The following is a 13,413-nucleotide window of genomic DNA, read 5'->3' on the forward strand; positions in this document are numbered from 1 at the left end:
GGGGGGGGGGGGGGGGGGGGGGGGGGGGGGGGGGGGGTGGGGGGAAGCGGTGGGGGTGGTGGCTGGTGGTCAAGTGCCATAGGAATCAGTACTAGGACCTCAACCTCATGAACGATGCATTTCCGTAGGTAAAAGAAAACATGGAAAAAATAGAAGTTCAAAAACAGAAATGTTTGCTATCCCAGAATAATGGAATTTCAATGAGACAGTAGAAACAAATAGTATGCCCCAGTAACCTGTGATGGAACCGCTTTTATTTCCAATTCACAAACATTTTGAATGCAGGATAAACAGGAATAACATTAAAAGACTACTGATGTCAAGGTAGTTGTCATGGTAAACCAGCAGGAACAATTTACAAGATTGCATGACAACACAGACATCAATCCAAGACTTCAGAGGAACAAGAACTACTACATTTTGGAGGAAAAGTGTAAATTCTGAATTAAAAAAGTGTTTTTTTTTAAAGTAGAGTGAAGGAAGTGTGTGGTTGAGTGATATTTGAAATAACTTACATCACTATCAGCTGGTTACACATCTAATAAAGGGGATCAACTATTGCTGATAGAGCCAACCCAATTTTCATCTCATTGATATCAAAATAATGAAAGTAGGAAACGTTCAACATTAAGGAAGTGATCTATACCATCAACTTCACCATTGCACAGTAATCTGATGAAGCTGATTACACTTCTATGTGGAATGAATGTGCTGTAATGTCAATTCCTATGCTTTTGATTTTTCCTCTACAGACATACATGTAAGGAAAAACAGTACAAATATTCAAGTGCATATTAGCTACCTTTTAAAAACAAAATCCAGAAAGGTATATCACGTTTACAATTTACTGCTTACTCTCAAGTTGCTTTACTTCTCAGTCCTTTACTCCATGCAGATCTGGTCCTTCAAAGCAATGTATATTACGGTTGCAAATTTAATAAACATTTTTATCTCATTTAATTATAAACTTGTTTGTGTTGCTAGTTCCTTTTCTCTATAATATTTTTCAGTAATTTTAGGAAGGTTGGCAAAAGGATAATACTTACTAGTCTGGATGGTCCATGTTTCATTAAAACCTGAAATGAGAGCAAAACATATTAAATGTTCAGAAATGCTTTTAAATGACTATGCATTTTCAAAACTGGCCAGTTCTGTTTAACCACAATACAAAATAACATGCAGATATGTTCATAACCAAAGCAACAATTCTAATCAGGACTTGTATAGAACGTTACTCAAGCCACACTATCAACATCCTGGGGGTTACCATTGAAATGAACTGATCAGCCATAAAAATACTGTAGTTACAAGAACGGCACAGTGACCGAGTGGTTAGCACTGTTGCCTCACAACGCCAGGAACCTGGGTTCAATCCCAGCCTTGGGTGACTGTCTGCATGGCATTTGCACATTCACTGCGTGGGTTTCCTCCTGGTGCTTCAGTTTCCTCCCACAGCCCAAAGATGTGGGGGTTAGGTGGATTGGCCGTGCTAAGTTGCCCACAGTGTGCAGGTTAGGTGGATCAGCCATTGGAAATGCAAGTTTAGAGGAGTAGGGTGGGATGATGCTCTTCAGAGTCAGTGTGGACTTGTTGGGCCGAATGGCCTGTTTCCACATCGTAGGGATTCTATGAGGTTTGAGGCTAGGAAACGTGTGTGTTGTGTAACTCACCTCCTTCCTCCACGAAGCCTGTCCACCATCCAAAAAGGTACAAATCATGAGAGAGTTCATACTGGTTTTAAAGCTTCAAACAAGACTCTTCTGTCTTATGTCACCACATCTTTTTAACATAACCATCTATTTATTTATCCCTCAAGCATTTATCCAGTTTCCATTTAGCTATGTGCCTCAGCCACTCCATGTGGAAGGAAAGTCCAAACTTTCACCATTCTCTAAAGAAGTTTCTCATAAGTTCTTTATTTGATTCCCTCGTTATATTGATAACTTTAGTTCTGAACTCCTCAACAAGTGAAAGCATCTACTCAATGTCCGGACTATTGAATCCTTCAAAAGTTTAAAGTGCTTTGTCGGGTCGCTTGTCAATAAAAGGATGTACAGAAAGGAGCTTTGGCCTTCTTAGTCTTCCTCAAGATAGTTATATTCCCCAGTTCTGGTATTACCATTATGATACTTTCTCCTGTGCTGAAGTGTATTTTATTTAGATCTGTGCAAAGTACTCCAAGCGTGGCCTAGCCAAAATTTTGTACAAGTTTAACACAACTCTTATGGTTTTGAAGTCTATGCCATCTTTGATCTGCACTTTTTGTCGATAACCGGTGTTGCTATACTTGATTATTTTTACCCAGATCAATTTTCTGCCACTACCCTATTAGACTCCTATTTCTTATAACTTATGCACCCTCACTGAAAGATTCACCTGACAACTAAATGCCAACTCACTCAGTGTCTATCTTACTTAGAACTCAGCAGTGATGCAAGATTTGAAAAAGTCTAAACTTGTACCACTGGCTTCACTATACTAAAAACTTCATTAGATACCTAGTCTGCTAAGTGGCAAGTAATATTTTGAACTCAAGTGCCAGGCAATGACACCAACAAGAAAGAATCTAACTATCACTATTTGCTGTTCAATAGCATTAACTTCACTGAATTCCCTACTATCAACATCCTGTGGTTACCACTGATCAGAAACTGAACTGGATCAGCCACAAAAATATTGTGGCTACAAGAACAGATCAAAATCTAGCAATTCTGCAGTGAGCAACTCACCTCCTGACTCTCAAAGCCCGTCTACAATTTGCAAGGCACAAGTCATCGATGTGATGTAATACTCTCTATTTGTCTGATGAATGCAACTCAATCAAGGTTCAAAAATGTCCACACCATCCAGAACAAAGTAGCCTGCTTGACTGTCACCCTATCACCACTTTCTACATTCACTCCCCTCACCACTGATGCACAGTGGCAGCAATGTGTACCATCTAGAAGATATACTGCAGGAACTCACCAAGGTTCCTTTGACAGCACCTTACGAATCCACGACCTCTACCAGTTAGATGAATAGAGAATGCTTCTCTGCAGCTTTCTGCCTTTTTAATGCAGTCATGGAAACAGAATTAATCTTGAAATCAGCCTTTCCCATGAAAAGATGCATTTCAGTGCTTGACGTTATTAGAATTTAGATCATAAATGCAGCCAACTTTTCATATGAAGGGGAAGACAATTAACATTCAGATGATCACATAGTGGCCATGCTAAGGCAAATCAATTGTGTTCACTGGAGAGGCAAAGTTCAAAAGATGAATTATACCTACCTTTCTAGACAACGATGGTCTTCCTTGTTTGACCAAGATACAAAGCTCTAACCAATTATCAGTTAGCAGAAAAATTTTGACCCAAAGTCACTGGACTTTGGAAGAAATAATTACTGAAAAGAATAGAACCTTAAATAGCTTATCTTCAGATGAGTCTTATGTAGGCATATGGCAAAGTATTACAATTAGTTGTCATTGAAAATTTGTAGAATTACATATATTTTTAAATCCACATTTTGTAGTGCAGCTTGCCTGCGTTCTGATGTGCCCATATTACCTTGGTGTACTTCTCTGCTCAGTGCGAGGTCTGGATTGCTAAGGCACGGAACACATTTTGTAGTGCCGTCAGTAGGATAGTGCTGCCATAACAAGGGAAATATCACAACATTCAAGGCCATGCACTAAGTGCTGGAAAGTGGGAATAATGCAGACAGGTTGGCACAGTTTTGATGGCCCTCTTTTGAGCTGTGTGGCTGTATGATTCAATAAGTAGCATAAGTGGTGTCTCCAAGAATCTGTAAGCACCTCTCCAAGCCAGACATCATCCTGACGTGGTATTATAATCACTGCTCTGTCACTGTCAGTGAGTCGAAACATGGAATTCTCTTCCTAAAAAACCATGGGCGTATCTCACCACCACCTTCTCAAAGCCAATAAAGAATGGGTAATAAGTTCTGGCCTAGTAGGTGATACTCAAATTCCATGACTCAATTAAAATATCCCTTATATGAAAGCTCATTCAAAGCTAATCATATGTGGTTATTCTCTGACAAAACCAAACATCTATGTATAATTCCACAAAGACAGCTAAAACTTCGGGTTGTCAACTAAACTGTGAACTTTGAACACTCTGCTAAAAATATAGTGTGGTGAAGATTCATAATATATTGCTTTGTTGTGGAACCAAAGTTTCCAAATAGAGGAAAACTGAATTTCAATTTTCTTTTCTATGAAAGTCCTTTCTTTCAAATAAAAAGACAAAGTCATTATTTAAGCTAAAAGATCAACAAACAATTATCTCCTCAGATAGCTAAAGTATTCATTGACTTGAGTTTCATGATCCTGAGAGAGAAAGACATTTACAAAATATCAAATCACGACCATTATATTGGTCTTATTCATCCTTCTAGAATATTCATGTCTCTTCCATAAATTTGTGACTCCCATTGAGCAGGTCAAGTCTCTTTCTACTGCCAAATTGAGGTCTGTCTAAATTCATCACTGCCACATTCAGGGTTCCCCAAGGTATGATTCCATCCCTTTTCCTTTACTGGCAAAAATGCATCCTTCAGAAATGGGGACAGGACGTCTGCATTCAGGTCCTACCCTACTATTTATCCAGGCCATTATATCACCAATCTGCTGACCCAGGGTTCAAGACGGCAGCAGAGAAAAGTGCTCCAGCAGGAGCTCCTCTGCTCACCAGTTCCTTTTCCTTTCTCTTTCTTTTTTTCACTTTTTTCTGCAGTTTTTCTACCCCTACCCGAACTTTTAATTTCTTAAGCTACCCGACCTGGAGGGAATGGAGAATGGAGGCGAGTCAGAGTCCAGCCCAGTGCGGAAGCCCAGTCCCGGATGCGAGTCGCGATCGAAGCCTGGAGTGGGAACAGACTGAGCCCAGGCTGACCTGGGAGGCAAGTCCTGGAGGCAAGTCCCAGAGTCGAGTCTGGGCTGGAGGCCAGCGTGTGGAGGCAGCGAGGCCTTGTGTTCTGAAGCATGGCAGGCACAGACTCAATGAAAAAGGACTATAGTGTTGAATAGTTTCAAAGATACTCAAAGTCCAGAATAAGAATAAAAAGTAAGTTGAGTACTTTTTAAAACTTTGTATTACTATGTTAGACCTTCTTCCACTCTTTCAATTCTGTAACAAACACTTAAAAGTATCTGTACCTAGGTACTCTGTAACTAACATGGCGCTAAAGAGGCGACATTACAAACTTTTCACTGCATTCATTCAAGTGCACGTGACATTAAAGACTATTCTATTCTATTCTATTGATAAGTAGTTAGATCTTTGTAGTTATCCACATTTATTAAACATGCATGAACGCTGAACAAATTTACGTTTTGTATCTATATAATGGAAAATGCCATAAACAGGCTAAAGTCATAAATCACCAAGTACAATGGAGAAACAATTCTTTATAGGTGTACCAATATATTTGTGTCAAGATGCACTTGTTGATTGACTGTTTTTTAATGTTATAAAAGGAACAAAAAGGAGCACTAAAGGTTTCCAAGCTGAATTTTTGAACTTATCAAATCACTCAATTACTTGCATTTATTTGCTGAGGCAGAGAGTTCAAGTGCAGGAAAATTATGCTGGAACTGTATAAAATGATGGTTAGGTCACAGCGACAGTATTGTGTGCAGTTCTGGAATCTACAATATAGAACGGTGATTGCACTGGGGAGGGTGCAGTGGAGATTTACCAGGATGTTGCCTGGGCTGGACGTTTTAGTTATGAAGACAGATTTGGGTTGTTTTCCATGGAATGGAGGAGACTGAGGAGGTGGGGGAGAGGGGGTGCGACATGATTGAGATGTAGAAAGCTATGAGAAGCATAGACAGGCTGAATGGGAAGGGATCCTCTTTGTCCACATCATCAATTAATATTGGCGAGAGCACACACAAAATATACTCCGTTCAACTCATCCCAAAAAAACCTTAACTAGCAATTTCAATGGACCTACAAACTGAATATAAATTCTCCCATTGGGAACACCCAGCATGGGTTCATGAAGGGTAGGTCAAGTTTAACTAATTTGGTGGAATTCTTTGAGGACATTACTTGCATGGTGGACAATGGGGAACCTGTGGATGTAGTGTATCTGGATTTCCAAAAGGCATTTGACAAGGTGCCACACCAAAGGCTGCTACATAAGATAAAGTTGCACAGTATTACAGGTAATGTATTGGCATGGATAGAGGATTGGTTGACCAGTAGAAAGCAAAGAGTAGGGGTAAATGGGTGTTTTTCTGGTTGGTGGTCAGTGGCTAGTGGCTAGTGGTGTGCCTCAGGGATCAGTGTTGGGACCGCAATTGTTTACAATTTACATAGATGATTTGGAGTTGGGGACCAAGTGTGGTGTGTCAAAATTTGCAGATGACACTAAGGTGAGTGGTAGAGCAAAGTGTGCAGAAGACACTGAAAGTCTACAGAGGGATATAGATAGTCTAAATGAGTGAGCAAAAGTCTGGCAGATGGAGTACAATGTTGATAAGTGTGAGGTCATCCATTTTGGTAGAAATAACAGCAAAATGGACTATGTTTTAAATGGTAAAAAATTGCAGCATGCTGTTGCGCAGAGGGACTTGGGTGTTCTTGTGCATGAATTGCTAAAAGTAGGATTGCAGTGCAGCAGGTAATTAAAAAGGCAAATGGAATTTTGTCTGTCATTGCTAGAGGGATGGAGTTTAAAAACAGGGAGGCTATGCTGCAGCTGTATAGGGTCCTGGTGAGGCCACACCTGGAGTACTGTGTGCAGTTTTGGTCTCCTTACTTGAGAAGGGATATACTAGCACTGGAGGGGGTGCAGATTCCAGAGTTGAGAGGGTTGGATTATGAGGAGAGACCGAGTAGGCTGGGATTATACTCATTGGAATTCAGAAGAATGAGGGAGATCTTATAGAAACATAAGATTATGAAGGGAATAGATAAGGTGGAGGCAGGGAGGTTGTTTCCACTAGCAGGTGAAACTAGGACTAGGGGGCATAGCCTCAAAATAAAAGGAAGCAGATGTAGGACTGAGGTCAGGAGGAACTTCTTCACCCAAAGGGTTGTGAATCTGTGGAATTCCCTGCCCAGTGAAGCGGTTGAAGCTACCTCGCTGCATGTTTTTAAGGCAAGGCTAGATAAATTTTTGAACAGTAAAGGAATTAAGGGTTATGGTGAGCGGGCGAGCAAGTGGAGCTGAGTCTCAAAAAGATCAGCCATGATCTTATTGAATGGCGGTGCAGGCTAGAGGGGCCAGATGGCCTACTCTTAGTCCTGCTCCTAGTTCTTATGTTCAGCCTTTTGGCCTCTCCAGCCACTTTGACACAGCCACACATTTATAGCAGGAAAACTCAAACAATAGAAACAATGTAGATGAACAATTAAAACGTGAAAGAACTATGGATGCTATGAATCAGCAACAAAAACAAAGTTGCTGGAAAATCTCAGCAGGTCTGGCAGCATCTGTGAAGGAAAAAACAGAGTTAATGTTTCGGGTCCGGTCACTCTTCCTCAGAACTGATGGTGGCTGGGAAAACATCAGTTTATATGCGGAAAGAAGGGGAGGGGGATGGGGTAGGGAGTAAATGATAAGATAGAGACTAAAGAGAGAGAGAAGAGCAGTTGGACAGATAAAAGGTTGATAACGATCAGGCTGGGAGGGTGAATAGTTGTTAATGGGGATGATTAGTGACTAACAACAGGTGGTATGTAATGGCAGGCTATGTGGTAACAAGGCCTGGTGTGTGGGGTAGGGGGCTGGGACTTGGGAGAGTTTAGGCCCTAAAATTATTGAACTCAATATTGAGTCCGGAGGGCTACAGGGTCCCCAAGCGGAAAATGAGGTCTTGTTCTTCCAGCTTGCGTTGTGGTTCGCTGGAACACTACAGCAAGCCAGAGACAGAGATGCTGGCCAGGGAGCAGGGTGATGCATTAAAGTGGCAGACAACAGGTAGTTCAGGATCTTTTCTGTAAGCAGAACGTAGATGTTCTGCAAAGCGGTCACCCAGTCTACGCTTTGTTTCCCCAATGTACAGGAGACCACATTGTGAGCAGCGAATGCAGTAGACTAGATTCTGGGAAGTGCAGGTGAAGTGTTGCTTCACTTGGAAGGTATGTTTGGGCCCTTCGTTACTTGGGGGGAAAGGAGGTAAATGGTAAATGCCCTCACTTTCACCTGGGCTATCTCTGACTCCTCCCTTCCCTTCCTTGACATTTCTGTTTCCATTTCTGGGGACAGACTGGCCGCTAATATCCACTACAAACCCACTGACTCCCACAGCTACCTGGACTATACATCCTCACATCCCACTTCCTGTAAAGACTCCATCTCATTCTCTCAGTTCCTCTGTCTCCGTCGTATATGTTCAGATGAGGCCAACTTCGAAAAGGGAGCCTACAAAATGTCCACCTTCTTCCTCAACCAAGGATTCCTCAACAGGGCCCTCAACCAGGTTCGACCCATCTCCTGCACTTCCGCCCTCACCCCTTCTCTTCCCTCCCTCAATAGTGATAGGGTTCCCCTTGTCCTTACCTACCATTCCACCAGCATCCACATCCAGATCATCAGATGCCATTTCTGCCACCTCCAGCAAGTTGTCTCCACCAGACACATATTCCTCTCCCCTCCCTTGTCCGCCTTCCTCAAGCACCCTGGTCCACACTTCCTTCACCCCCAACACTCCCCCATAGCCCCACGGCACCTTCCCCTGTAACCAGCGAAGGTGCAACACCTGCCCATCTACCTCCTCCCTCCCCTGTATCCAAGGGCCCAAACATTCAAGGGTTCAAGCGAACCAACATTTCACCTGCACTTCCCAGAATCTAGTCTACAGCATTCACTGCTCACAACGTGGTCTCCTCTACATTGGGGAAATGAAGTGTAGACTGGTTGACCTCTTCACAGAACATCTATGTTCTGCCTGCAAAAAAAAAAAGACCCTGAACTACCCGCTGCCTGCCACTTTAACACACCACCCTGTTCCCTGGCCAACATCTGTGTCTCTGGCTTGCTGTAGTGTTCCAGCGAACCTCAACGCCTCATTTTCCGCTTGGGGACCCTGCAACCCTCCGGGCTCAATATCGAGTTCAATAATTTTAGGGCCTAAACTCTCCCATGTCCCAGCCCTCTATCCCACACAGCAGGCCTCGTCACCACATAGCCTGCCATTACACACCACCTGTTGTTAGTCACTAATAGTCCCCACTAACAACTATTCACCCTCCCAGCCTGATCATTATCAACGCTGTCTGTCCAACTGCTCTTCTCTCTCTTTAGGCTCTATCTTATCGTTTACTCCCTCCCCCATTCCCCTCCCTTTTTCTTGCTATAAACTGACATTTTCCCAGCCACCATCAGTTCTGAGGAAGGGTGACCGGACCCGAAATATTAACTCTTTTTTTCCTTCACAGATGCTGCCAGACCTGCTGAGCTTTTCCAGCAACTTTGTTTTTGTACATGAACAATTAATCATCACAATGAAAGATTATTGTTAAGTATTGCAATGTGACTAACAATCACAAATCATTAATAAATCAATACAGCACTAGCTAAAACTGAATCAACAATTCATACTACAGATGCAACAAATTTATTGACGCATATTCTGTAGATGTGAAATAAAATAATGCGCACTCATGAATTAATAAATTCAGAGTATGAGAAAATGCACAAATCAATAAATTAACCAAGCAACAGACAGCAATGAATTAATGAAGTCATGAAACAATGGGCAAATGAACAAAATCAGTAAGTTAATAGAGCAACCTACAACTTCAAATAAATGAGTTAAATAACGAAGCAAAAGAAAAACCAAGAGATTCTTAAGTAAAGGGAACAGTTAGCATCAGTGAATTAATAGAGAACTAGCCACCAGTAGAATTAGTAAATTAATAGATCACTGGGTAAGAGAAACTTCAGTGAACTGTGAAGGAATGAGGCAAAAATGAATAAGTGACTGGACCAGCGGGCACATGTTAACACAGTATTTGGCACCAATCAATTGAAAAGTGAATAGAGCATCAACCAATAGTGACTGCTTGGAAACAACAGACCTCTTGATGTCTTGTATATTTGTTCTCCCACAGTCATGAAGAAAGAAGATCTTTACTTAGAAATGGAGCAGAACTGGCAAGGTAATAATCCACAACTCAGTTTACTGGTGGTAAAATAATAAAATTCGAGACTATCACGGGAACTAGATGATAAGCAGAGATAGCAGCAGGGACCATTAAAAAAAACACAGCGGGAAATGATTTCTCTTGAATATTCTGCAGGGAAGGGCAAAACATCAGGCTTAACTGGGTGATAACATCAGTAGTAAGTGTTGGAAGGCCAGAAACACCTGTGACCAGCAATTGTTTTATATGAATTACAGATGCTCTTATAGAATTTTACATTGACATCAAAACACAACTAAGGGTTTCTGACCACAAGAAAGAAGACCTATAGACAGGAAATGCATGCCATACACAAAACTTCTTTTTAAAAACTTGTTTACGGGATGTGAGTGTCATTAGCTTTTATTTCCTATCCCCAATTACCCTGGAGAAGAGGGTGGTGAGCTGTCCTCTTGAACTACTGATGTCTGTCAAGTAGATACAGCCAACAAAACTGTCAGAAAGGGAGTTACGGGACTTTGAAGCTGTGACAGTAAAGTATGTTCCAAGTCAGTATGGTGCGTGGCTTGGAAGGACCTTACTGGTGGTTATGTTCCCCTGCATCTGCCACAATTGCTCTTCTAACTGGTAAAAGGAGCTTAGGTGTATCTTAAAATTTGAATTGATCTTTGAGGCATTACTTAGTAATGACCTAGTATAATCTTGGAGTAAAATAGGATTACATGACTGAGTAATAATAATGCCCTGGTTCAATTACATCCAATCTTAGAAAGTTACGCAGCTTGTTTTTTTTTTAAAGAAACATATTTTCATGATCAATTCCTTTGCCCACATTTATAACAAAAGCTATGTAAACTTGACACTTCAATTAAAATTCCCTGACATTAGCATTGGCTCTATTGGAATCTGAACCAGAAAAGATACATAGATATGCAACATTTTTAGTAGAGACTGATTATATATTCTAAATGCTAGTTCACTAAAATTAAAACACACAAAATGTATGGCAACTGTTAAATCAAAAAACATATTTCCAAATAATGCAGGTTGCTATGAACTGTTTGCAATATATTATGCACAGATCGGAAATACAGCTGATATTTTGCCCAAGATTCTACTTTGAAATGAGTGCAGGTACAACTTTTAAAAAGTTTTTCTTTAAAATAAAACAATAATTTTACATTATTCTAATGCAGAAATGATAGGCTGCTCTAATTTTCAAACGAATGGGAACAGAAGTCACTACAGTAATTTTGTTTATATACGAGATATTTATTTGGGTTACAAAGCTGCTCTCTTCCCTAAGACGGTTTCAAATATTTTGTTCACAAATATACACATAGTCGCTTACGCACGACAGCCGTAATAAAAATAACTCCCTATTTTCCTTCCTAAAAAGTACCTAAAATTATTTAATAGAGACTTTATTCAAAGGCAACCATTAAACTTACAGTCCGCAGTATACGACAGCAGTTTCTCAAGTGGTCACAATACATTCTGATCGGTAATTCAACATCTTACCAAATACTCCCTAAAATAGCCAAGCATTATTCAGTAAATCCAAGAGATCACGCAGGAAACGCTGCAAGCTTCTGCCATCTTGCAGAACAGCCGGGTGTTGGAAAACATCACATCCTAGAAATACACTGCCTTCCCCTGCATCCTTCTAGGCCACCTTTCCATATGGAACATCAACGGCCGCTTAGTTTGCATCAAACATACAGACACAAAGCAGCAAGAGATTACAACGCTACAGAACCTGTAACCTGGAGTCGAAATTAAATCAATTCTGTACAAGGGGAAAGGCACCTTGTTTAGCTTATGCTTTCCGCAAATGCGCTGGTGACGAACACGACAATAACAAAACGTCAGTCTCTATTTGTTTCGTTTTCCCTGCAGCGTGCTTGAAGTAATGTATCGAATATTCCACCACCTCCCCCCCAGCAACAATATTTCATTTGGTCGGGAGGGATGGTTTCCCACCTACCAGATGTTGCTGCTACCTGTATGGAGTGGGCTGGAGGGACAGGAAGCAGCGGCTGCTGCACGCTCCAGGCGCTGAACGCGCCGCCTCAGGTGTGTCTCTGACGCACGCGCGCGTCGACAATGCCTGAAGAACACGTAGCATTCTAGCAGCTTGTCACTCAGCTGGTTCCGTTCCACAGCAGCCTGCTACCGCCTCACATCCTCTTCATGGGCTGTGCCACTGCCACTGGGGCCTAGCAGTTAGCAAATACATTCATCAAACCATCTCGTAAGTTATATAGCACCCCCCACTGCACTTGCAAACTACCCCGCACACGAGGAAGGACCCGTGTAGGGAGGGAAAGCATCATAATGAAGAGGTAGCAGGAACTGTCGATCCTGGAGTCTGAGCTAACAAGGTGTGGAGCTGGATGAACATTTTTCTGAAGAAGGGTCCAGATCCGAAACGTCAGCTTTCCTGCTCCTCTGATGCTGCCTGGCCTGCTGTGTTCATCCAGCTCCACACCTTGTTACCTTATAATGAAGAGGCGCATTCAAGTAAAAAAGGAGTGACTAGAATGTAAATCAAAGGCACAGTCAAATTGAAGGCTCTCAAGAAAGTTTTTGGAGAGCAACTAGATAGGCGGCAAAGTGGAGAAGATCGACTACAGAGATCTCAAGGACCAGAGTTGACTTTTCTAGGATTTGTTACTCAGATTCCATTTATTGTGGACATGATCTGGAGGTGTCGGTGTTGGACTGAGGAGGACAAAGCCAGAAGCCACGTGACACCAGTTTACAGTCCAACAGGTTTATTAGAAATCACAAGCTTTCCGAGTGCTGCTCCTTTGTCAGGCGAGGTGAAGAAAAGCACACAGACACAGATTTTATATGCAGAGAGATCAAAACATCATACAAATGGTGTGAGTGGAGTGTCCACAGGCTGAATAATAAGTCTCTGCATATGATCAAAACTGTTAGAAGGTGTGAGTAAAGTGTCAACAGCTATAGAGCAAGTGAAGGGATGACCTGTGATCTGATTAATTGAGGCAGAGAGATAATTACAAAAAATTAAAAATAAGGTGGTGCTGGAGACAAACTAAATTACTGCAATAACATGATAGGTATAAGAGTCGCATGCCGAGAATCTAACCAAAGTAACAAGTAATCCAAAACTGTACAAGCTATTAAGGTAGAGAGATCATAACAAGTTATCAAGGTGATAGTGTCAAAACAGGATAGTAAGGGCGATTTTACAGATACGGAACAGTATGATGGGTTACATGTTGTGCAACATGAACCCAAGATCGCAGTTGAGACCGTCTTCATGGATATGGAA

General features: G+C 41.6%; 1 protein-coding gene across 11 annotated transcripts in view; it reads right to left on the reverse strand.

Annotated features, from left to right (window-relative positions):
- ica1 (islet cell autoantigen 1) overlaps positions 1-12,326 on the reverse strand; it is a 128,079-nt gene extending 115,753 nt beyond the window's left edge. For 7 of the 11 annotated variants that reach the window (XM_048613771.1, XM_048613749.1, XM_048613756.1 and 4 more), the window contains exons 1-2: positions 12,097-12,326; positions 1,047-1,076 (exon numbers count right to left, since the gene is read on the reverse strand). In XM_048613771.1, coding sequence (XP_048469728.1) covers positions 1,047-1,070 — 24 coding nt within the window. In that variant the 5' untranslated portion in view covers positions 1,071-1,076; positions 12,097-12,326. The other 4 variants (XM_048613777.1, XM_048613735.1, XM_048613783.1 and 1 more) reach the window with 2 other exon arrangements.
- Positions 12,327-13,413: the final 1,087 nt, after the last annotated feature.

The sequence above is a fragment of the Rhincodon typus genome, chromosome 2 (assembly GCF_021869965.1).
Source record: "Rhincodon typus isolate 14 chromosome 2, sRhiTyp1.1, whole genome shotgun sequence".
NCBI classification, from domain to species: Eukaryota; Metazoa; Chordata; class Chondrichthyes; order Orectolobiformes; family Rhincodontidae; genus Rhincodon; species Rhincodon typus.